The 26,087-nt window shown below is 23.0% G+C and overlaps 8 protein-coding genes across 8 annotated transcripts; 5 read left to right on the top strand and 3 right to left on the bottom strand.

The window, feature by feature from the left end:
• Positions 1–932: 932 nt before the first annotated feature.
• Positions 933–3,929, top strand: PY17X_1357700 (CPW-WPC family protein; the record flags this gene model as incomplete). The annotated part of the gene is made up of 11 exons (XM_022957280.1): positions 933–1,176; positions 1,509–1,585; positions 1,675–1,764; positions 1,861–1,992; positions 2,084–2,104; positions 2,189–2,287; positions 2,469–2,974; positions 3,078–3,229; positions 3,334–3,548; positions 3,705–3,762; positions 3,895–3,929. The coding sequence occupies 11 exons, from the start codon at positions 933–935 to the stop codon at positions 3,927–3,929; spliced, it is 1,629 nt and encodes a 542-aa protein (XP_022813722.1).
• A 2,106-nt stretch (positions 3,930–6,035) lies between these two features.
• Positions 6,036–7,934, top strand: PY17X_1357600 (conserved protein, unknown function; the record flags this gene model as incomplete). Its single annotated transcript, XM_722816.2, has 1 exon — positions 6,036–7,934. The coding sequence occupies one exon, from the start codon at positions 6,036–6,038 to the stop codon at positions 7,932–7,934; it is 1,899 nt and encodes a 632-aa protein (XP_727909.2).
• Positions 7,935–9,090: 1,156 nt separating this feature from the next.
• Positions 9,091–11,860, top strand: PY17X_1357500 (conserved protein, unknown function; the record flags this gene model as incomplete). The annotated part of the gene is made up of 3 exons (XM_022957279.1): positions 9,091–9,191; positions 9,363–9,551; positions 9,637–11,860. 3 exons carry the CDS (start codon positions 9,091–9,093, stop codon positions 11,858–11,860), a joined length of 2,514 nt encoding a protein of 837 aa, XP_022813721.1.
• A 174-nt stretch (positions 11,861–12,034) lies between these two features.
• On the bottom strand, positions 12,035–14,260 carry PY17X_1357400 (conserved Plasmodium protein, unknown function; the record flags this gene model as incomplete). The annotated part of the gene is made up of 1 exon (XM_022957278.1): positions 12,035–14,260. The coding sequence occupies one exon, from the start codon at positions 14,258–14,260 to the stop codon at positions 12,035–12,037; it is 2,226 nt and encodes a 741-aa protein (XP_022813720.1).
• Positions 14,261–15,523: 1,263 nt separating this feature from the next.
• PY17X_1357300 (SprT-like domain-containing protein, putative) lies at positions 15,524–17,812 on the top strand (the record flags this gene model as incomplete). Its single annotated transcript, XM_022957277.1, has 8 exons — positions 15,524–15,905; positions 16,032–16,165; positions 16,264–16,332; positions 16,512–16,592; positions 16,693–16,806; positions 17,019–17,100; positions 17,218–17,403; positions 17,547–17,812. The coding sequence occupies 8 exons, from the start codon at positions 15,524–15,526 to the stop codon at positions 17,810–17,812; spliced, it is 1,314 nt and encodes a 437-aa protein (XP_022813719.1).
• Positions 17,813–18,368: 556 nt separating this feature from the next.
• On the bottom strand, positions 18,369–19,861 carry PY17X_1357200 (elongation factor 1-gamma, putative; the record flags this gene model as incomplete). Its single annotated transcript, XM_022957276.1, has 2 exons — positions 18,369–19,574; positions 19,853–19,861. 2 exons carry the CDS (start codon positions 19,859–19,861, stop codon positions 18,369–18,371), a joined length of 1,215 nt encoding a protein of 404 aa, XP_022813718.1.
• Positions 19,862–22,796: 2,935 nt separating this feature from the next.
• PY17X_1357100 (60S ribosomal protein L6, putative) lies at positions 22,797–23,501 on the top strand (the record flags this gene model as incomplete). The annotated part of the gene is made up of 1 exon (XM_725546.1): positions 22,797–23,501. One exon carries the CDS (start codon positions 22,797–22,799, stop codon positions 23,499–23,501), a length of 705 nt encoding a protein of 234 aa, XP_730639.1.
• A 677-nt stretch (positions 23,502–24,178) lies between these two features.
• Positions 24,179–25,835, bottom strand: PY17X_1357000 (uncharacterized protein; the record flags this gene model as incomplete). Its single annotated transcript, XM_725545.1, has 2 exons — positions 24,179–24,526; positions 24,681–25,835. The coding sequence occupies 2 exons, from the start codon at positions 25,833–25,835 to the stop codon at positions 24,179–24,181; spliced, it is 1,503 nt and encodes a 500-aa protein (XP_730638.1).
• Between the last annotated feature and the right edge of the window lie 252 nt (positions 25,836–26,087).

The following is a 26,087-nucleotide window of genomic DNA, read 5'->3' as shown; positions in this document are numbered from 1 at the left end:
TATTTTTTTTTTGTTGCCGTATTTACCTGCACGTACATATTTTATTTAAATTAACCTGGTATATTTTGTGTGCAAAAATACACATATGTAATACTGCGATATTATATATACTAATAAGACATTTTTCCGTTTTGTTATGACTCAACTTTCCCAATTTTGATAAGCTTCTTTCATTTTAGTATAACATTTAAATATAATTTTAAAATATTTATTCATAATTTATTCATAATTTATTCATAACTTATTCATAATTTATTCATAATTTATTCTTAACCAGCTAGCTATGAGACTAACATTTGATGGATACATGATATATGAAAAAAAAAAAAAAAAAAATACACCAAACCATAATTTGTTTAAATGTATAGAAAGCTATATTTATTTCGAATAATTTATCATGCTTGTAATTTTTATTAAAAATCAAAACAAATATTTATACATGTTTATGTATGCATAATTGTGAATAGTTATTGGAAATACATTTTTTACTAAATAACTATATAATAAAATGTATATACAGTTATTTTATATAAATAAATGAAAAAATAATGTCTACATAATAAATGAATGTCCACAAAACACATTCCTTTAAAATTCTTTTTTTTTTTTACACACACTTTAATTATAAGCATTTTGTTATTAGAACAAATAAAAATTGTTAACTTTATTATGTGTGTGCATTTACGGATAGTATACTATCAAACAATGTACAGATTTATAAACATTGTAAATGAACTAAATTATTTAAAAGCTTTGTATACTTTTTAAAATTAATTTTTTTTTTTTAAATAATTGTTATATATAGTTTAAAATATTATTTAAACCATATTAAGATGATAATTATGTTGCCATAATTGATGTCGTTGTTATTACCACTATCTCAATCGATATTAATGCGAATAATATTTTAAATTTTACTTTTTTTTTATTAAATGAAATATATTGTTATTTTTTCTTTTTTGTCCCTTTTTAACGCTCTCAAGTTTGGAAATTCCATTATTCGACTAAATGAAAAAAATAAAAAAACGTTTGTCTTTTCTGGAGACGCTGATTTAGATAATAAATATTCGAAAGGAGATGAATCATCAGAAAATAATAATGAAGTTGAAGAAAATGATATGAATATAATTATAAGAGAAAAAACAAATGCTACCAAATCTGATGAAAATATAAAAAGTAAATCTAAAAAAATGGGAAACTATAAATATACCACATTATAGCAATATATAGACAGACCTTTTATTATTATAGGGGTCTAAACATATATAATATTTAAAATATATATATTTAATATGAATAAAAACATATTTAAAATTTTTTTTACATAATTTTTAAACTATATATTTTACTTATTATTTTACTTATTATTTTACTTATTATTTTACTTATTATTTTTCTTATTATTTTTCTTATTATTTTTCTTACTATTTTTCTTATTATTTTTCTTATTATTTTTCTTATTATTTTTCTTACTATTTTTCTTATTATTTTTCTTTATTTATTTCTAGATATTATTAATGAATCAGAAAATATGATTAAAAAGAAATACAATATCAATGAGTTGCCACCATCGGGTCTTACTGAAGTAAAACATTAAATTAAATGACATATACATTTATACTATTTTAAAGAAATATATATATGCACACATATTCATGTATATACCCATTTTAGGAAGAAGAAGAAGAAGCCAGGGAGGATAGTGAATTTTTATCTGACGATTTGGAAGAAGCAGCTCAAAATTTTGCATCATCAGATAGCGAAGTATTGAAAAAAAATTATATATTCCTATAAATAATATTTTTCTATATTAATATTGGAATATGGTTATTATATATTTTTTTTTTGTTTTCTTCTTAGAACGAAGATAAGAAGGAAAGAGAAACTGAATCTGAAAATATAAAGAAATATCAAGCGGAGGTTATCAATGCAATGAATAAAGATACAATATACAAAAAAATGGATTCTAATAAAATAGAAGAAGTTGAACATGTAAATGATAAAATGTTTTTTTATGGGCGTTTAATTTAAAAATATATTTATATATATACATATATATGACATTTTTTTTTTCAATTTTGAGATGACTGATGATTCAGATGAGGTAAGAATTATTTAGACTTCAAAAAAAAAGTATATGTATATTTTATTTTTCCACAATTTTTTTGTTTTATTTTTCGCAAATTAGGTATGCATTCAAGATTATTCATTACCATGTCCCTTTAACTTTTTCCGAACGAGCTCGGGTTGCGTGCCCTTACCATCGTATGAAGGCCCGTGCAATGAGGTATTGCTGGTTTCATTTTAACATTTTCTGCATTTTCTGCATTTTCTGAATTTTCTGCATTTTCTGAATTTTCTGCATTTTCTGCATTTTCTGAATTTTCTGCATTTTCTGAATTTTCTGCATTTTCTGCATTTTCTACATTTTCTGCATTTTCTGCATTTGGGGTGGGTGGGTAAATCAGGTGCAGGAGAAGCTAATGTACCTGTACGACAATCAGAAGGAAAGTTGGGCCGATATTTGTGACTCCAATTGGGAATGTTTGCCTTTAAAATGTAAATATGGAACAGACTATAATTCAGTGTGTCCTATTAATTGGATTGATATGGGAAAAGGAGTATGTCGAAGTTTATATAAAAATAATAAATGTAAGAGTGCTATTGATTTTTCTGATAAAAGTATATCTGAAAAAAAAGAATTCGAAAGATTATGTGGAATAAGATGGAGATGTAAATCAGTAATTTATGAAACAAATTTTGATTCATTATGTCCATTATATTGGACAAAAATAGATCAGTATAAATGTAAATCACCAGATGATTATAATGGACCTTGTCCTAAAATATCAAACTTTAAAAAATATAATAGTGAAGAAGGAAAAAAAAATATCGAAATTGCATGTTTAGTTAATTGGCCTTACAATATCAGAATTAATGAATATGAACGGGATTACAATGTACCATGTCCAATGTAAGAAATAATTTTTATCATTTAGATATATTTATATATGTAAATTAAAATATGAACAAATATATGTACATACATGAATGTCCTTACTTTTTTTATTTTTAAGTGGGTGGTTTCTACTAAATAACGGGTTTTGCCGTGCCCCAGAAAATTATATAAAAAATTCAAAATGCAATGATGAAGTTGGATTTTTTAATATGACTTCACAACAAAAGGAATCTTTTTCCATTTCTTGCAATGTTGATTTTCCTTTTAAAGGTAATTAAATGATGTGACAAAAAGGGTGCAAAAAATGGTGTATATATATATATATTTTTTTAACAAGTTAAATTTGCATGTCTTGTTCATATTTTTATTCATAGATCGAGAAAATTGCCAACGTAACTACGCGTTCAAATGCCCTTTAGGATGGATACCATCAAATCAAGAAGGATTTTGTAAATCACCAATAAATTATAAAAGTAAAATATGCAGGTCATATTCTAAGTTTAAAAATGTTTCCGAAAGTCAGAGAAATTATTACTTAAAGTTTTGTAATATAGATTGGCCATGTATATCTGAAATTCAAAATTCACATGTAAAGCTTCTCAATACATCCGTACATACATGCATACATTTTAGTGCCTTTATCTTTTGCTTCATACTGATATTTGTTTTTATATTTTTCACACGTACCTGCATATGCAATGCATATACGATACATATACGCATCTCACTTTTCGACCAATTTCAGATATACACTAAGTTGCCCTTTAATTATTCTGGGGAACGACAGCCAAAATGGGATAATGGTACATATTTAAAAGAATATTTTGTCGATTTTTTATTTATGACATTCCACACACAGTTGATACATGTGTTTAGTGATTTCCGCTAGCTAGCTAACTAACTGTCTACTTATGAACATAATATTTTTTTTTCAGGCCCAGTGGATTCAATAACTGGATCAATTATTTAAATAACTTTTATTAGTATTTATTTATACAAATAGAATATATATATATATATCTGTAAATTGATAGAATTTTATTATTAATTAGTTGAAATGAGGATAGAAAATATATTTCCATCTTTATTTTTTTTAATATTGTCAAGAATTGAAAATATATGCACTTATATATTTGTTTCTTGGGGAATAGAAAGTAAAGGTTGTAGAAAGAGAGTAATGAGAAAAGATTGTATACCAATTGGATTTTGAAAATATTAAATTTTATATTTTTACATTTATTAATAAGTATAAGGGATGGTATAATAATATTTTATAAAAATCCACATAATTATTTTATTTTGTTTTTGTCAAAGCATGTTTTTTTATTTAAATTTTTTTTTTTTTTTTACAACATATTGTATTTATTTATATAGTCATTTTGTTGTCTTAAAAGGACAATAAAAAAAACAAAAAGATTTATTTTTCCATTTAAAATGGATATCCTTTTACTAAGTGTAAAAAAAGAAAATGAGATAAAAATAGTTCACTATTTTTAATGGCAAAATTATATGTTCATATGTTATATTTTGATGCATAAATATTTGATAGTAACTAATTTAGTTCTTATGATTCATGTTGTAAGTGTATAATATATATATGTACATATTTGTTTATTTGATTTTGGTGATTTATTTTAAAAATAATATGGTATATTTTTTTTAAATAAAAAAATATCTAAAAGGTATGCCCCCAAATGCCATTTCAAAAATTATGTATCATACGCTAACAATTAGCAAGTGGAAAATTGGGATGCAATAAATGGGAGAAAAAGTAATACAATTAAACGACCAAAAAAAAATAATAATAAATATGTATATTATAATGAATAATGCTAATAAGTATAATAATTAGACTGAATTTAAAAAAAAAAAAATTACTTTAAATATAGCATAGTATTTTTGAAAATATTATTTACACAAATTTTGGGCTAAAAATTGTTCTGTTTACTTTTTTTTAAATATAAATTTATTTCCCTTCTCCCCCCCCACAAAAAAAAAAAATTAGAATAATTTTATTTTAAAATTGTTGTATGACAATGATACTTGTATCATTTATATAAAAAGGGAGAAAATAAGGTTAACAATATTGGAGATAATGAACATATATTGTATATCATAAATAATTGCTACTTTTTGCATAGTCATAATTTGTTAAATATATACAAATAACATATATTTTTTAGTTTGTTTTTTGTTTTTTCCCCACTCCTTTCATTCTTTTAATGTTTATATTTTTAAAGTAATAAATGTGGCATGACAATTTTGATATAATAAAGAGAACACCACAAAAGAAAAAGCAAAACCATTTGATACATTATTTTTACCCTTTTATTTTTTTTTGAAGATACATATTATAATATATATGCATACATTTCCTCATCCCCATCGAAAAAGGTGGCTAAGAAGATTAATTATCATTAAAACGATAGAGCAATAAAATGATGGTAATTGATATATAACAAATATATGTATTTGTTTTTTTCTTATTTGAATATAAATATATTTATTATTACCTTTAGCCTTTTACAAAATATATATATATATATATATATCGAGTAAATACAGAATATATATATTATTACTGAAACTAAAATGTTTATTAGCATTTTGTGGATCCAAAATTGATATAGGCTATATGGATGTCTGATAATACAGGCATATATTAAATCAAAAAACGAAAAAGTTAATCTAACAACTTGTCAAGTGACTAAAGAAATAAACAAAATATCGACTAGATAAACAGGGTATTTTATAATTGGAAAAGTCTTCTTGCGTAGTATCCAAATGCTTAGCTTAACTGTCAAATTCTGGTACATTAATATTTCATTTTTTTTTTTGTGAAAAATACATGTACATACATAAAAAAGTTGTATTTGGCTAGTCAAAAAAAAAAAAAATAGTAAAATAAGCATATTTGCACACGCTTTCGTGCACACATATAATACATAAAATAGACGCATAATTGCGGAAACACAGAAAGAGGGACGTCGCACTTGTTGTATAAAGCACCCACTTTATCGTATAGTAATAAAAACTAAATAACAAAAATTGGTAAAAATATATAAAAGTTGTTATAATGAGTACCATAGATCAAAAGGAATGCATTTACAAAACCGAAAACAGTCAAGATAGTTGCGAACTCGTTAAAAAAAAAAAACAATACAGCAATTTAGTGAGTTTGCAGAAATCGGGGATATCTAATTTAAACGAAGAGTTAGAAAAAAATATTATAAATATACCTTCATTACAAAAAGGGCAAGCTTTATGTGATCAGGAAAAAAAATTGAGCGAAAATTTTGTAAAAATGAATGAACTTGCAGAAATAAAAGAGCTTGCAGATATAAGCGAATTTTCTAATACTGATGGATTCTCAAATGATTTAATGATGAATATTAATGATAAAACACCTTGTAATAAAGAAAATGATAATAGTTGTAATTATATAAAAGGTTATTCCTCAAATAAAAAAAGAGTATACACACCAAATAAATTTAATCAATCTAAATTATTTAATTATGATAATGATGATGAAAATAAGATTTCGATATTTACTACTCCAAAAAGGAGATATACTAATAAAAGGAAAATAAATGAAGGAGATAAAAACAAAGATAATGAAAGTTTATGTTCAAGAAGTATAAAAAGAAAATCAATATATAACGAATTAATACATTTACACACTCCACTAAAAGATACAAAAAAATATATTCCTCAAGAAAATGAAGAAGATATAAAACAAAATAAATGGATAATTGATGAATCGAATATGAATGAGTTACCAGAAAAAATAAAAAATGAATATGTATCATATTTACATAGTCCATTAAAAAGAAGTGAAAGATTAATTAAATCAAAAATTAATAAAATGTTAAATGAAAATATCGAAAATTTAAAAAATGAACAATTAAAAGGTAGTGATTATTCTTGTAGTAATGGAAATAATAGTAATACTATTGATTCAAATGATCAAATTCAATATGATTTTATTCCAGAAGATGAAGAAAAATGTTGGGATGATTATTACACACAAAATGTTGATAAAGTACGACCATTTACAGGGTTTACTACTGAATTAGCAGTTAATATAATAACTGAACTTTTAAAAGGGAAAATAAAAAAAATAAAAATAGATAATAAGGAATATTTATCTCCTATAAGTGAAAATGATCCTATAATGGAAATAGGACATGGAAATCATCCTATGGCTGTACAAATGTTTGAAAAATGGGGAACTGTTGGTCGATATATTGGTGTAGAATTTAGTGGATTAGCTAGTAGAGAAGCTTTAAAATGTGAAAAATTAAATAACTTATTTTTAAAAAGAAAAGTTGAATTTATCAAAGTTTTAGATATGAAATATTATAAAGATGATTATCTAAATGCTGTAGTTACACAATCAAATATATCACCTCAAAATACAAAAACTGATTTTATTAAAATGCACACATTTAAATATATTTTTTCAAAAAGTACACTAGATTATATTACTTGTAGAATGGATCATATAGGAAATTGTTTTGATTGGGAAGAAGATCTTCAAATATCACCTTCAGTTGTTGAAATGTTTAATAGTTTATCAGATTCTTTACAAAATTGTAAAAATAACAAAGGGAATTCATATATTATTTTTGTTGAGCCTAATAATTCTTCTAAATTTAGAGATCATATATTAACTATTTTTAAGGTTATATATACAGCTACTTTTAAATATGATAGTTCAGCAAAATATTTAAGATTAGCAAAAATAAATAATGGTATTAAGGCATGTGGTTATTTAATTGAAAAAAGAAATGAAGTATATCAGGATTTTGAACAAATGAAACATGAATTTTTAAAATTAATTATTAAATCAGCAGGTACGAAAAATATCGATGAAGCTGATTGGTATCTCCCTTCCACTGCACCAAAAAAATGGACTAGCAATTCAACAAATGATATTGAATATTTAGTCAAATTGGATGCAAATCGTATATAAAGTTATGTGTGCACTATTTTTACATGAACTGTTCATATTATTCAATGTAATAGTCATGTAAATAATTCCATAGTAAATATATTTTTTTAATGGATTTTATTTTTCAAATAAAATACACACACACATACCCACATGCATTTTTTCGTCTTATTCAATTCTGTATTATGATTGTACCGAAATATTGGTAGATTTAATGGGAACTATTTTAAATTTATATACCCATATTTTAAAAAATGGCTAGCTACTTATGGCTATTTAACGTTGCACTATGTTCATGTATGTATGTGTGTGTGTGTGCATAATATGCATGTAATATATAATATTATTTAAAATGGCAAGGTGATATTTCGCCTTAATTGCAGCTATTTAACGATTTTTCAGTATTTTTTACGTCATGTTCTATCATTTTATTATTCATTTATTTACTTATTCACAATTTTATTCAATTTTTGTTGTAACTTTTTAAAACTAACAATGTATATATCAAATAACATAAGCTCGTTTATACCTTGACAAAAGGAGGTTAAATTATTGTCAAGTCTTTACCACGGTTTGGCTACATATGCTCTTTAATTTCCCAGGCAATTATAGTTGGAAAATACCATAGAGGGATGCAAATTGTACCTTTTTATTCTATTATTTTTTTTATTTTTTATTTTTTTATTTTTTATTTTGTTATTTTTTATTTTTTATTTTTTTATTTTTTTTATTTTTTTGTGAATTAGCTAGCTAACTATTTTTATCCATTTTGTGTAAAAACAAATTAAACTAAAATGAAAGCCAAAGAAAAAGGTGGTTAAGAATGTCAACATTTGCTACAATAATTTTACCATTTTTGTATGAATTATAATAATTTATATTTTTCGGATTTTTAAAGTGACTAAAAAAAGAAAAAAAAATTATGTGCATTCTTATTTGAATTGAAACTACTTACATATGGGTATGTGGTATGGAGATTAGTTATGTGTATTCCTTCGCTTATTAATGTATTTATTTTTTTTATAATTTGTAATTTTTGTTTTTTTCGTCTGATTTTTTAAATGCATATGCCACTTGATTTAAATATTCAGGAAAATAAAAAAAATTATATTAAGGGCATCATGAATATGTGAATTATTTTTTTACCCCTTATTATTTGAAGATTATAGATTATATAATGTTTTTAATTCAGATATGGAAAATACATAGAATTTTTTTAATATTTTTTTTATGTACAAGAATTTTTGAAATAGTATGTTACAGTAAACACATATCAAGGTAAGAGCAAAAATAGAAATCATCATTTAGGATGTTTTTTGTGTGTATGGAAAGAAGAGAGTGTTAAAAATCAGTTTCCTTGATTGTAAATTAAATGGATGATACTTATTTTCGTATAAATATAACAGAGAAATTATTTATTACACACTTTATTTATTGATATTGTTTTAGGTCCCCACATTTTATCATAAATCCGCCAAAAAGAGAATATTTGAATTTTATTAATAAAACGTCACATAATATAAAAGATATAATAAAAAAGAAAAAACATAAAAAATTATATTCGATAAAAATTTCAAATTCACTTGACAATAATATTCCTGATGAATATTTAAAATATAATATTCCACAAGAACCAATGTAAGTAAATAAATTTCACAAAAAAGGGTATATAAATTTATAAAGACATTAAATTATCTTTAAACTGTTTTATTTCCACTTGTAGATATCCCTTTATAACAGTACCTGACAATTTATATACAAGAAAATGGAACGGATCGAACGATAGTGAAGAAGAAAGAACAGATGATGAGAATGATGAGAATGATGGGAATGATGAAAATGGTGAGAATGATGAAAATGATGAAAATAGCGAACGTAGTATTGGAAAGAAAAAAGTTGAAAATTCGAATAAAGAAAAAGAATCTACTAACCCAACAATAGAAGATTATATAAGTGATATAAATTATGAAAAATATATACACCCAAGTTTAATTAAAAGTATAGATAAAGATGATCGATCTAATATACCATATGATTTACAAAAATATATGAATAAAGATCAAAAAATTTATCAAGTAGATTGTTTTTGTGAATGTGATATGGAAGATGATCTTACAGAATATGATGCACATTTCAATGGTATTGGACCATGGCCATCTTTTTATGAATTAAAAAAAAATAATAATAACTATGAATTTAAAAAAACAGATATGGAAATAGAATATAATATTTCCTATGATAAAAAGGAATATTTTGAATATAAAAAAAAAATGCTTACTGAAAATAAAACCAAATGTGATAATGGTAATGGTAATGATAATGATAATGGTAATGGTAATGGTAATAATAATAATGATAATAATAATGATAATAATAATAATAATAATGAAGAAGAATCTGAAACACTACCAACGACTGTTGATGAAGTAAGAGAGCTATATTATAAAAAGGAAGTAAAGACAATTAAGGAAGCAAAATATGAATTTCAAAAATGGAATGAGCGAAGTAAATATTCTAGAAAAAACTGGAGATTAACAAAAGAGGAATTTGAACTGTTACCATATGAAACACAACAATTATATTTAAAATTGCGAAAAGGATATAAAAAAAAAAATGATGAAATAATAGAAAAATATAAAGAGTACTCAGCAGGAGGTCATAGATTATTAACAATGGATCAGTTTGATGAAAAAAATAAAAACAATTTTTACACAGAAGATGAAAATGAGCAAGCAAAAAGGAACACATTAAGTGGTGTGGGAAATGAACAAGATGCAAAAAAGAACACATTAAGTGAGGTGGAAAATGAAATAAATAATAATGATCCGAATGAAGAATTTCGGCTTCTTGAAAATAATATATTATATAGTAAACCCAAATCACCAATTGATAATATGTTATATGAATGGGATGATCCATTAAATTGTTATTGGAGAGAAAGAACAAAAGAAGTTGTTCGAGATGTAATCATGTATGATTATCCATATAAAGAATTGAGAAGAGCATCTAATTTGGATTTATATGATATTTCATGGTCTGCTGGAAAAATGGATATATATATAACTGTAGAAGAAGGAAAAAACTATAAAATAACTTTATTTGATTTAAAACAATTAATAAAAAAAATCGCTAAAAGATTAAAAGATTTAGAAATTGAAGAAGATATTTATGTTTTACCATTTTTTGAACTTATTGTTTCTTCATTACCTAGTAAAAATATTTTAGTTTGTAGACGAGATTGGAATCAAAACATAGGAAGAGAAGTTATTTGTTTTTTTAAAAATAAAAATCAAGAACCCATAACAGGAACATTATTAGGATCTCCTAGTGCATTCCATGTAATCATAAATATAAATAATGAGTATATAGAAAATGTATTAATAGATGCACTTGATAAAATAGTTATAAAAGATGAACTTAAAAAGGAAGACGCAAATGATAATAGTCAAATTATGTTACAAGCAAAAATAGATAAAGAAATGATTAACACAGAGGACGGGCAAAAAAAAGAAGAAGTAGAAAAAGTAGAAGTAGAAAAAGAAGGAGTAGAAAAGGTAGAAGTAGAAGAAGAAGAAGTAGAAAAGGTAGAAGTAGAAGAAGAAGAAGAAGAAGATCATGTAAACAATTTTAATGATGAAAATTCAAAACTCTCTAATAATGAATCAATTTTTTCAGATGTTGATGAGTTAAATGATTCTGATCTTTCCGAAATAAAAAAATTAAAAAAAAATAATCAGTCGAATAACAATAATCATCAAAAAGATATAAAAACAATTCAAAATATAGACAATATAGATAATGATGGTAATTCAAACATAATTAATGAATTTGATGAATATGAAACAGATGACGAATATGAAACAGATGATGAATATTCAAATATTGCAGATAATGACATCGATTCATATAATGATGATTATGATGACAGTTATGGAAATGAGCAGTAGAATATTTGTTCATGTTTTATGTCCGAGTTAAGAAAAAAAATGTAAAAATAAAATTTCCGAAAATAACAAGATAATTAATTTGTCTTATACAAAGAGTAATAATATATAATCTGTTTTTTCTTGAGGATGAATTTTTATGTCGGTAGTAATTTTTTTTTTTTTTTTTTTTTAAATTTAACTAAAATATGGTTTTGTATATCTCAAAACAGTTTCTATTTTTTGAAGAAAATTATGGGCATTTTCTTTCTCTTGAAAAGAAGATAAATTTGTATAATAGTGGGCATGTAAATATGAGAAATATTTACGATGACGAAAATAATAATAAAAGAATTTTTGATAAAAAGCTTGAATAGTTTTTTGTGATATATTTTCATTTGTAAAATTATAACTAAATAATATTTTTAAAAAAATGATTTGATAAAATGTATTTAAATTAAATATTTTCGAATTATTATACATCAATATATAATAAATATTATTGTAATGAATAAGATCTTCATTTTCCCAATGATCTATATATATATTCATAATTTTTTTATTTTCATTTAATTCTATCAATTCTTTTCTTTTATCAAAAACTTGTCTAATTTCATGTTTAATATATTCCCATATTTTATTATTTTCAATTGTACAATTTTTAATAACATTATTTATATTTATTTCAGGATATATTCCTAATTTATTTTTAAATAAATATATACTATTTTCACATAAGGATAATGCATAGTTCTTTATGTCTATCATTTCTTTTCTTTCATTATTATCTAAAAATAAAAATGTTGTTGCACTATTTATTGAAATATCGCTATTCTCATTTTTTTCTTTTTTTATATTTACCAAATCAGAATACTTGAAATTTTCTAATGACTGTATATTCCCACTTTCCACTTCTCCACTTTCCACTTCTCCACTTTCCACTTCTCCACTTTCCATTTTTCCACTTTCCATTTTTCCACTTTCCATTTTCGACAGTTTACTATCATCTTTAAGTTGGTCATTTACATTTTTATATTTAATATAAGGATACATGCTTAAGGAAAGGTATCTGGATAAAATTGTGTACATTGAAAAAGGCAATGTTGAAATATTGTGTGCATATTTTTCGCTACTTATTTTGATATTTTCTTTTTTTTCATAATAATTTTTTATTAATATATTCATCTCTTTTTGTAAATCTAAAACAATGGTACTATATTTTTCAACGTCATAAAATATTAATATAACATTTTTGTACATATTTTTATACATGTGTAAATTATATGTAGACAAGAATGGTAAGACATACGTTGCTACTTTTGTATCATTTTGTGGTACTGAATTTATTAGTAATATATCATTTGGAATTTTTATATTTTCATATGTATAATTTTTTGAATATAATTTGTCTATTTTAGTTTCTTCTTGATATCTTTGATCATCATTATTTTTTTCACCATTTTCATCTAGCCAATTTTCGTTTTTTCTGAATTGTTCATATAATTTTTGAAAAATACTTACTATTTCTGATTTTTGGCTAGTTGAGCATATAATAAAAAAATTTTCATTTTCTTTAATCAAATTAACAAGTAAATTTTCATAAATAATTGAATTTAATAAATTTTGTTTTCCTTGGTCTTTTTCTCCTATAATACATATTTTTTGACCATAATTAATTTTATAAAATAAATCAATTAATAAATTATTGGTGTATAACTGTTTTGTTATTACCCTTTTATTAAATATTTCTTTATTATTCATATTAAATATGTTAATTTTTTCACAGTTTTTTAAATATAGATAATTTAGATATTCATATGGAGAATACACATTTTTATGTCCCATTTTATTATCTTCCATATTTCCTAAGTCTGTTTCACATAAATTTTCTATACATTCTTTCTTTATATTTTTTATTCTACCAATAATAGTATCTTTTTTATTTAATTGTAAAACTATGCCATATGTTGTATCATCCATTTTGATAATGCTTCCTATTTGCTTATTTTCATTTTGTTTATAATTTATAGAAATAAATATATCTTCATTACTTAGATTATTTTTATTTTCTAATGGAAACTCCTTAAAGACATTATTAAGTTCTTCTACAAATAAATTTTTGTCATAATCGGTATTGTTATTTTCACTAGCTATATTGTTATTTTCACTAGCTATATTGTTATTTTCACTAGCTATATTGTTATTTTCGCTAGCTATATTGTTATCATTGTTGCAATTTTTTTTTTTTTTCAAAATATCCTCATTTTGGCTAGTTGTGAAATATTTCCTTTTAAAATTGGGGTTTAAACAATTGGGCAATAAATTACAAACATATTTTTTTGAAATACTTGGGAGAATCCTGAATGTATTGTCATTCCAATTCGAACAAAAGAATATATTCTTTCCCTTTCGGAATACAATCATTTTTTTTCAAAAAAAAAAAAGGAAAAATATTAATTTGGTCATCTTGGCTTGAGTCATAAATACCTGCACATGCATGTAGATTTACATATATTTGAGAATATAAATAAAAAATAAGTACAATTTTATTTATAATAAAAAAATTGCAAAATATTACAAAAAACTACAAAAGATTACAAAAAACTATAAAAAGTTTTATATAATATAAATAATTGAATTTATACTTTTTCAAAGAAAATTATAGAAAAAAGAATCATATAAAAATCTTGCTCTCCGATTTTTTGGGGCTATATGTATTTTTTTATTTTATAAAAATTTATGATGTATAATATTATTCTCTTATTTATTTTATTTTTTTTATATCTTTTCTTGTAACATTGTTTCATTTTTATTTTGCACCAGTATTATTTTATATTACACATTTTTTTGTAGTTAACATTTTCGACAGTATAATGGTAAATTAAAAAATATATTCTATAAAATAGTGTTGAAGGAAAAAAATAAAAAAAAATAAAATTGGCAAATAACACATATGTACATTATATATTTATTATGCACTTTTTCAAATATTATAATTTTTAAGAATAGTGAACATTTTTATAACCCTTAGGAAATAGGAAAATACAAACAAATAAATTAATAAATATCCACACATTATTATGTGTATATTTATATGTATATCTTATATGTATATCTTATATGTATATCTTATAATATATATTATTTTAGTGAAGATACAAAAAGACGAAATATTTTGAACAATGTGGTAAATATTGAAATTCCTTTTCATGTAACGCGAATAATAATTTTCGCTCTTTTTTTTTTTTACTCACAAAATAGTTAAAAAATAAATTAGATAAAATGAATAAATGAACGAGTAATAAATGTAGAGCGTGAAAAGGACCTGCACACGCTATCGTCTTTTTCTCTGAATCCATGAAAATAGATGAAAATAGATGAAGAAAAAAAATAATAATAAATAAAAAATAAATGAAAATAAAAAAAAAATAAATAATAATAAATAATAATAAATAAAAAATAAATGAAAAAAAATAAAAAAAATAAATGAAAAAAAATATATCAATATTAATTAGGAGAAAAGACAAAGAAAATTATAAAGATTATAACATTATGAAACTTGCCAAGTTATAAAAATTATCAAGTTATGAAAATTGTCAAGTTATGAAATTGCCAAATTATTGAAGCTTTTCTTTTCATTCTTAATAATATATATTCGCATTTTCCAAAAAATATGAAATTTTAAAAATGTACAATGAGATAAACAAATTAACATCTGTAGAAAATGAATATTTGGAAAAAAGTGGAAAAAAAAGAAGACAGCAAAATAGATCATTTTATTTAATTTCAAATGAACATGACAATGATATAAAAAATCCGAATCAAAATAATATAGAAAGCTATTATAAAACAGATATACAAGAAAATGAAGAAGATCCGTATACTCTTGAAGTTATACGCCAACTAAGTTCAATCAAAATCGATTCCAGCACAGATTCGTCAAGTGAAAAAGATGTTTATGCTAGAAGCCAAGTTGGGGAAAAAAAGAACGAAAAAAAGAAAAAAAGAGTTATTCGGCACATTCCAAGTGTAGAATGTGTAGAAGATATCGTGGTATATGATGAGTCAAGTATGTAAATAAAATATTGCATAAATATATGTCAATATTTATTTTCAATTATTTATATAATCATTATATTATTATTTCTACCTTTATACTAAAAAAATTCATATTTTTTTTTTTTTTTTTTTTTAGAAGATACAGAATTTCCAGATTTATATCAACTTTTTTCAGAATATAACATTAAATATTTTTACAATAGATTAGAAAGTGTACAAGTAAAATGGAGTAACAAAATGAAATTATGTGCTGGGATATGTATATTTAAAGTAAGATATCTTATGGACTTTTAAAAATGTGCATAAATGAACTGTATACATACATAATATTTTCTTTATATATATATATCCAAATTTTATATTTTCAGAAATCTGGATACTGCTGCATTAGGCTCTCACTCCCTTTACTAAAGCTGCGAAAAATAAGAGAATACAAAGTAAGTCTTTAAAAATGGTGGGAAAAATGTGGGAAAAATGTGGGAAAAATGTGAGAAAAAATGTGGGAAAAATGTGGGAAAAAATATGAGAAAAATATGAAAAAAAATGTGGAAAAAAATGTGGAAAATAATATAGGTTCTAAAAATTTGTCATGAGTTCGATTTCTTATATTTTATAGGAAACATTACTACATGAAATGATTCATGCCTTTTTATTTTTAAATCAAAAAAAATCTGATAAAAATGATGGACATGGTCCTGTAATATAAAAATAAGACAAATAAAAAAATAAGACAAATAAAAAAAATAAGACAAGTGAAACAATATACTCGCCAAAATTATTTCCCTAATTTCTTTTAGGAATTTAAAAAACATATGTATAGAATAAATAAATTAACAGGTTTAAATATAAGCATCTATCACAGTTTTCATGATGAGGTCCATTTTTACCGAAACCATGTTTGGCGTTGTACAGTTAAAAAATAGCCAAAATAGACAAATAGCCAAAATAGACAAATAGCCAAAACAGTCAAAATAGCCAAAATAGTCAAAATAAACAAAATAAACAAAATAGACAAATAGCCAAAATAGTCAAAATACATGCACATGACTTTATGTAACAAATATATGATATCACACATCGCTACAAAATGTTATCTATCCAATAATGCTTTTTATATAAAAAGGGAATTTGCAGAAAGTACCCTCCACATTTTGGATACATAAAACGATCCATGAATCGACCGCCCGGACCAAAGGAAAAGTGGTGTATGCAAAATAGGAGAAATAAACAAAATAGGAAAAAAAGACAAAATAAACAAAATTTACAAAATAAACAAAATAGCCAAAATTCACAACAAAATTCACAACAAATCCACTTTTTAGGGAGAAGCCACTCAACTTATTGTTCAGGAAAATTTGTAAAAATCAAAGAGTTAGAATCTTCTAAAACTGCAGGAGAAAATGCAAATAAACAAACCCCCGATCTTAATACAACATTAGAGGAAGAAATTGAGCCCCCCCAAAAAAATACCGGAAAAAAAATCGAAAAAAAAATCGGAAAAAAAATCGGTAAAAATAACGAAAAAAACAACGAAAACAAATATGCAAACAAATATGCAAACAAATATGCAAACAAATATGCAAACAAATATGCAAACGAACTCGTGCCCCTTTTGATAATGTGCATATGCGTGTTTGAATTTCTAAAAAAGATGATGATAGAACCAACGAGACCATACAAATTGAAGATGTAATGGATGATTCCATGTTTAATGATACAATAATAATAACGAATTCAAATAAAAAAAAAACGAAAAAAAAAGTAGAAACATATAGTAATGAGTTAGATATAATTAATCTCATAAAAACCTTGTTTAACAATAGTAAGGAAACTAGTGTTCATAATTTTTCAACTTCCGATAATTCAATAGATTATCATAAAGCATTTAAAAGTAAAAATTATTTTGAAATAGATTAACATACAAATAAATTAAAAAGGAAAACTCGATATATTTTTTTCATTTTTTAAAGATCTACATCTATACATTCTACAAATATACCCCTTCCCCCGCATTTTACACAATACAATTTAGAAACATCTATAAACCTCTGCATCTTGAATTGATGCTTTACTTTTATTTTTAAACTTAGTATTTATCAAGTTTATTTATTTTTTTAACTATATTTGTTAGTTCCAATAAAATATAGTACATAAGAATAGCCAATAAAAATGAAACAAAATAAAAAAAATATTTATATATGAAAAGTGAGATTAAAATAAAAAAGAACTATGTAATAATAAATAATCACACACATATATAAATATTATAAGCTCAACAATGTGATAATTTTGTTTTTTCGGCTTTTTAAAAAAAGTTAATAAATATGGAATAGATCCTTTTTAAATGATGTTATTCTGTTTCAATTGTTTTGGGAGCATTTTGAATAAAGTATGCAAGTTGGTATGCAATTTTGTACAATCTGGCATACAAGCTGGCATACAATTTTGTGCACGTGGCATATTGTAATTCAGTTCATTTCCAAACCTTTCTATCACAAACAGGTCTATTTGAAATAACTTCTTTTGAACACCAGTAATCTTCAACAAGTTTTTTATCATCACTATTATTAATATCTAATTTTTTAAAAATATGATATTCAAATGATGGGTGGTCTTTCATTTCAAAAGGAATTTCGGTACCTCTAAATAACCAAACACCTTCAATATCATAATTTTTATTTTCACCTAAAACTGATATAACTGCAAATGAATATTTTGAGAAGTTATTTTCTAATCTTTGTAAAAATCCACTAGCCATATTACAAGCAACAAAAGATATTTGACATTCATCTTCTAATTTATCATATTTCATATAATATAATGAAAAACCATTATTATCATAAGTTTCCCAAAATGTAGGCATTGCATTTTTTAATAAATCTTTTTCATTACTAAATTTATATTTCCAATTATCTAAAGAGAATTTTGATGGTGGTAATAAATCTAATGGATTTGTTTTTTTTGTTTTTTTTTCATTAAGACCATCATCACTAAATAAATCAATATCATCATCTGCATCTTCTTTTGGTTTTTTCTTTTCTTTATTATTATTTGTTTGTTTTGGTTGTACAGGTGTTTTTTTATTATTTCCAACTGGTCCTGAACCCATAACATATTTAAATTGTTTCTGATTTATTATAGTTGTATATAATCTGTATAAGTTTCCATATTTTTTCAAAAAATCTTCAGTCATTTTTCCAGATTTTATACAAAAATTTATAATTACAGACATAAAAATATCAACAATAGTTATCTTATTACCTACCATATATTGGTTTAATAATAAATGTTTATTTAAACAACTAAATGTATCTTGAATATGTTTTAATGATTTATCATTAGATTTATTACTAATATAACAGCATACTGGAATTTCTAATTCAAATGTACAAAAATCTATCCACATATTTACTTGCCCTTCTTCGAAACATCCACATCCCAATAAATTATGTTCTTTCCTTATACTGCATAAATATTTTCCTATAGCATTGCTTTCAAATAAACTTCCTTGGGGTGTTATTAAAACTGGTAATCTTTTCATTGGCGACTCTTTTACAAATTCATCTTTATTATCATCTATTCCGATTTCGAATGCTGGCATATTTAGTTTTATATTACAAAACGAAGCAACTGTTTGTACTTTCAAACATCTGATATCATTTTTGGGGCCGAGAAGTTTCTATAAAAAAAATAAAAAAATTAAAAAATTAAAAAATATATATACATACTACATACATACATACATACATACTACATACGTGCCATTAACTAACTGTTGTGTGTTCATTTTTTAAATTATATAATAATACATATTTTTCAAGTTCATTGTTTTTTTTTTACTATGTATTGCTGATATTACGTGAAATTTTATTTTTATTCACTCAAATTATATACATACAAACATATTTAGAACATACAATATATATCTAGTTTTTTTTTTTTTTTTTTTTTTCTTACTAAATCCATTTTCGCTAGTTTAAATAAAAAGTAAATCTACAATTATGATGGAGAATATTTGGTATAATATATATTTATTTATTTATTTATTTAGCTTTTTTAAGGAAAATATATCCTAAATTAATAGATTAATAAAATATTTCGTTTTGTAGTTCAACTATTGTTATTTTATTAACACGAAAAATATATATATATATGTGTTTATACTTTTGTGCGATATATTTAATTAAAAATAAAATTCAACGACAAATAATTGGAATGTGTTTTATTTTTTAAATATCTCAAACTTATTTTTGCAATCATGAAAAATTATATATATGCATATTTTTTTTTAAGTTGCATGTGATATATATATATATATATATAGCGCATATAATTATTAAGCCTATAGGGAGTTACTATTTCGTATGTTTTTTTCAGCTATTATTTTGGTCGTGATTTTGGGCGTGATCTTGCTAACATTTTTTGTTCGTCATTTTTATGCGCAATTTAAAAGCAAGTTTCTTCGCTACTAGCTATTCCGTTTTCATTTATTAGCACTTTATGTAGATATGTCAAAAAATGAAGCGATGAAATTGTATTTACGAACAATTTTTCATATGAAAGTAAACACTATAAATTCAAATTATTTTATTAAATTTCTTATTAATTTTAACACATAAAATAAATTTAAAAATACATAATGATAGAATAATAATTTACATACTAAATTAATATGATAAGAAAAAATATAATGTTTCTAATTTTTTTACTTATATGTGCATATGCAAATTTATTTAATATGTTGCTAAGGAACAAATGTTTTGTTATTCCACTTGTGTGAAAATAAAGACTATACTTTTCTGACATGTTTATAAAATTTATCTATATTTTTCTACCTGTTAATAAAATTTATCTATATTTTTCTACCTGTTAATAAAATTTATCTATATTTTTCTGACCTGTTAATAATTTTTCAATAATTACCAAATATACATAAACAGAATGAAAAAAGATAGGGTAAATTTTGTATTTCTTTAAAATTATGTAAAGTGTAAAAGAAATCGTATAGACATATACATAACATGCAACCGCTTATCAATTTTATTAATTTATAATTTCGCTATTTTCCGATTTTGTAAAGTTGGTGAAAATATATAATGTATTATATATGTAATACTTAAATGATGCAGAGTTGTTTTGTTAATAAAAGATAATATTTATATATCTCATTTTTTAATTCCATGACATATAAAAATACCAGGTACTTAAAGTGGTGATAAATAGAAAGCATATTTATTTTTAATCATTAGCACACAAAAAGTATTTATACACAATTAAAGATCAATTTAGATTTATGTTTATTTTTTTATTGTACTATACATAATTTTACTCCAAATAAAATAAGAAGAACAAGCAATGTGCTAATACTTAATATATAGTAAGAAAATAATTATCATAGGAAAAGTATAATGAAATAAAACGAGATAAAACGAAACAAAATTATTAGATTGAGAATGTATAGGCATACATTATAATAATTTTTCCTATATATGCTTATAAATTATTTTTTTTAGTTCCATATGTTCCTCTTGAATTATATATAAAATATTTTACATATAAATATATTATATTGGCTTTTAATAGACATATTAAGATTAAGCTAGCCAAGTGGATAATTAAAAAAAAAAAAAAAAAAAAATTATAAATTAAACTTTGGTATTTTCTTTCTCTATATTGTAACGATATATTACAACGTTTTAATAAAAAGGCCCAACTATTACTTTAACACATGTTTCAATAAATATTAAAAATGTTATATATTTTATATGCCTCTTTTAGGGATATAAGTGCTTATTCAAAATGGGTTTGTAAAAATGGGTTTGTAAAAATGGGTTTGTAAAATTGGGTTTGTAAAATTGGGTTTGTAAAAATGGCTTAAAAAATTATGAGTTTTAATTTAGTATGCCATTTTCCCATGCTAGTTTGTTTATTTTTCCAATTAAATTTTTTTTTTTTATATTTTAAAAAGTAGATATATAAAAAATTGAAAAAATTAAGGAACATAATAATTTTTTTTAAAATAAATATATAGAGAATATATTTATTATATGCACAACTACAAACGAATGGGATATATATAAGGGGGGTGGGTACAACATTTTTATGCATATATTTTAAATTATAATATAAAATAATTTTCATTAAGATGTTTGAAAACAAGCATATATATAATACGCCATTTTTTTATTTATAAATTTGTTATTTTATTGGAAAAATCGAGTATTATATAGTGCCTTTAAAAATGTATAAATATATATGTAGTATTAATATGTAGTATTAATATGTAGTATTAATATGTAGTATTATTTATGTAATATTATAATCCCCTTTTGGTATGGAAATATATTTCTACAATATATTTATATAATGCTTATTTTATTTTATTTATTTGTATGTACATTTATTTATTATATAAATGTATTGAGAATGTTCCACAATAATATGTTTTTATGACTGGCTTGTTTATACTCCTGTTATGTATGCATATATAATTTAATAAATAATTATTACCATTATTATCATTATTATCATTATATTGTATTACCATTATATTGTATTACCATTATATTATTACTATTATATAAAAAGTCGCTTTCTTATTCTTAGGTAATGCATATTTATTAATATATTTATTTCCATTTATTCGACTTTTTATAATTTTTTATAATTTTTTATATTTTTATATTTTTATTTTTTTATAATTTTATAATTTTTTACATTTTATAATTTTTATTTTTTATAATTGGTATTTGCTATTTTTACAGCATTTAGCATAAAAATAAAAAAAATTAAAAAATAAAAAAAATTAAAAAAATTAAAAAATAATAATAAAATAATAATAAAATATATTAAGGTATATACATTTCCAAACATTTTGAAGATTTCTTGTTTTATATTAAAAATGGCTAAGAATAACAAAAATACAAAAAGTGTGGTATCATCTGATGATAAAAAAAGCCTTTTAAAACATTATGTAATAAAAGGGCAACACAAAATTCTTACCCCAATACAAGCAAAAAAAACAATTTCTAAAAAACACTATGGAAGAAAAATAGCATCAAAAAAAAAATATATTGTACAAAGGAAAATGAGAAAATCTATCCAAATTGGAAAAGTAGCAATTATATTAACAGGAAAACATATGGGTAAAAGATGTATAATAACTAAAATTTTAAATTCAGGATTATTAGCAGTGGTTGGACCATATGAAGTTAATGGGGTACCTTTAAAAAGAGTAGATCCAAGATATTTGATAGTAACATCTACAAATGTTTTTGATTTAAATAATTTATCACAAATTAAAGATAAATTTATTCAAACTGCTGAAGATATACATGATGATATTTTTATAAAATCTAATGATATTAAAAAAAGGCAAAAAAAATTATTAAAAAATAAAAATGAATCTCTTTTTATGAATGATGTTATACAACAAATTAAAGAAATACGAGATTCTGATCCAAAAATGAAAAAAATAAAATCATTACAAAAACAATTAGGAGATTTATTAAAACCAGAAATGTCAAAAGATAAAATGTTAAGATCATATCTAAAATCAAAATTCACTTTACGAAATAATATGTCTTTTCATACTATTAAATTTTAAATAAATATTTTTGTGCGTGTTTTTTTTTTTTTTTTTTTTTTTTTCACAATTATTTAACGCACTTATAAATATATATATTTTTTCAACACCTTTTTATAAATTTATGTAAGCTGATTTGACCAAACAAAATAAATTATTATTTTATGTGCCATGTGTATTTTTATTTATGTTACTTTTTATTTATAATCTTGCACATCCTTTTTTCTTTCTATTCGAATATTGTATGACAAAATAAGAACACTATGTTAATATAAATATAAATATATATAAATATAAATATATATAAATATAAATATATATAAATATATATGCATAACATTTTTAATTTCTAAAACGACACAAATAGTAAAAATATAATTATGTTACGATATTAGAATGGGGTGAACACTTTTTAATAGTAATAAATTTTCGAATTTGTCTATCCCTTTTATAAGGTTCTAATTCAGGGTTATATATTATTTTTGGTGTGTTATTATTTTTGGTTTATTTTTTAAAATTATTTATGAATAAGCATAGCTCATTTCGTTTATTATTTTTAGCAATGTAGCGGATAGTTAAATTAATAAGATGGATGAAAAAAAAAAAAAAAAAAAAAATGTAGAATAATAAATGAAGTTAGAAAATAGAGAAGTTGTGTTATACATAATCATGTATATTTTCTGATTAATAAATTTTGTTCATAACAAATCTGTGTCATCACCAAGTTCTCCTTCTTCAGCTTGAGCAAATTCTTCTTGTTGCCGTATTTTCCTTTCTTTAGCTTCTACATTTTCTGTTTTTTCATTTTCATCAGGATATTGCATAGCCTTTACTGCATCTGAATAAAGTTGCAAGCAAAATGCAATTCTTTTATGAAATGCTTTCATAGGATCTCCAGTAATATAAATATCAATGTTTGGTTTCGATTCGACATATAAATTATCATAATCGATTGTTGCTCCTATTACTCCATCATGAATTGCCTTCGCAGTTATTCCCACGACATCCATGGGGGACTCGACTCCGATCTTCTTCCCAATGTCGGCCTGGCGGAAAAATGAGGGGAAATGAAAAATGAGGGGAAATGAAAAATGAGGGGAAATGAAAAAAGGCGAAAATGAAAAAAGGGAAAAATGAAAAAAATGAAAAAAATGAAAAAAGGGAAAAATGGAAAAAATGGAAAAAATGGACCGAACTTACGATGGATATGCGGGAGTAGGAGAGGTTTATTATCCTAAGAGCCGTTTTAATAACGTTGTGATGTATTCGTTTGATTAGCAAATAAACGCCATCTTTAACGAATAATTTCTTATAATTATTCATTACACTTGCAAATTTATTTATATCTCCATTTCTAACAGCAGTAACAACATGTTTATATGGAATCAAATTTTTTCTCATAATTTTATTGGTAAATAAAGATCGATCTGGTATATCTCCCATAAGCAATTCAACAACTATTTCAAGTTTTGTAGCTTCAAGTTTAAATCCTTTTGCCATATTAGCATTTTGTGGGGCTTTTCTTAGTGCTTGACTAATTTTATTATGTGATTCACTATAATCTAATTGTATAGCTAATATTTTTCCAATATAATATAAATATCTAGCATGCTGTACATTTGAAAACATATTTTCAGGAAATAATGTTTTACTAACAAATTTAACAGCCATATCATATAAATTATTTTTTATATAATCTCTTAAAATTAAATTTAATACAACAGTTTGAGTCATAATATCTCGATGCAAACATGCATTTCTATATATAAACAATAATTCTTGTCTAACTTGTGATATATTTCCTCTTAATTCATGTACCCAAGAATAATAAAAATATATTTTTGAATTTATAAAATCTAAAGATCTTCTATTTAAACTATTAATTCTTTTTATTATTAAGTTAGATAATTCGATACAATCATCATATAATTTTTTATCTATCAAATGAACCATAAATAAAATATAAAAAAATACTTCTATTTCTGGTAAAGAATTTACATAATTTTTTTCATTTAAATTTACAATTTCTGTTATATTTTCTTTATTATTTTCATTATATAATTTTATATATTTATTTAATATTATATATATTGGATATGTATCTTTAAATATTTTATTTATTAAGCTAACTAAAACTGGCATTAAATTTTCGCTATCATTTTTTATACTTAAACGCATATTTTTTATATGTTTTAACATACGCAATATAAATCTGTTGTCTCTATATAAGATTGCATTGTTAATATAATTTATACTTGATAATAAGTTACTGATAAATGTGTTTATTTTTTCGTTACATTCCTTTATATCATCATTCTTTTCTGTAGATTCTGCTTTGGGGCCTTTTTCTTTCATCTTTGTTTGTAGCTATAGAAGAAAACTGTGCTTACAAAATTGTGCATGTAATATTTTATTGTGGACCGTTTTAGCGAATGCCCAGGGATGCGACGCTTCGTATTTTCCCAATTCGTATTTTCCCACTTCGTATTTTCCCAATTCGTATTTTCCCACTTCGTATTTTCCCAATTCGTATTTTCCCAATTCGTATTTTCCCAATTCGTATCTTCCTATTTCGTATTTTCCCACTTCGTATTTCCTACTTCTGAC

This window comes from Plasmodium yoelii (genome assembly GCF_900002385.2).
Source record: "Plasmodium yoelii strain 17X genome assembly, chromosome: 13".
Lineage (NCBI taxonomy): Eukaryota > Apicomplexa > Aconoidasida > Haemosporida > Plasmodiidae > Plasmodium > Plasmodium yoelii.
This window is presented reverse-complemented; position numbering and strand designations above follow the sequence as displayed.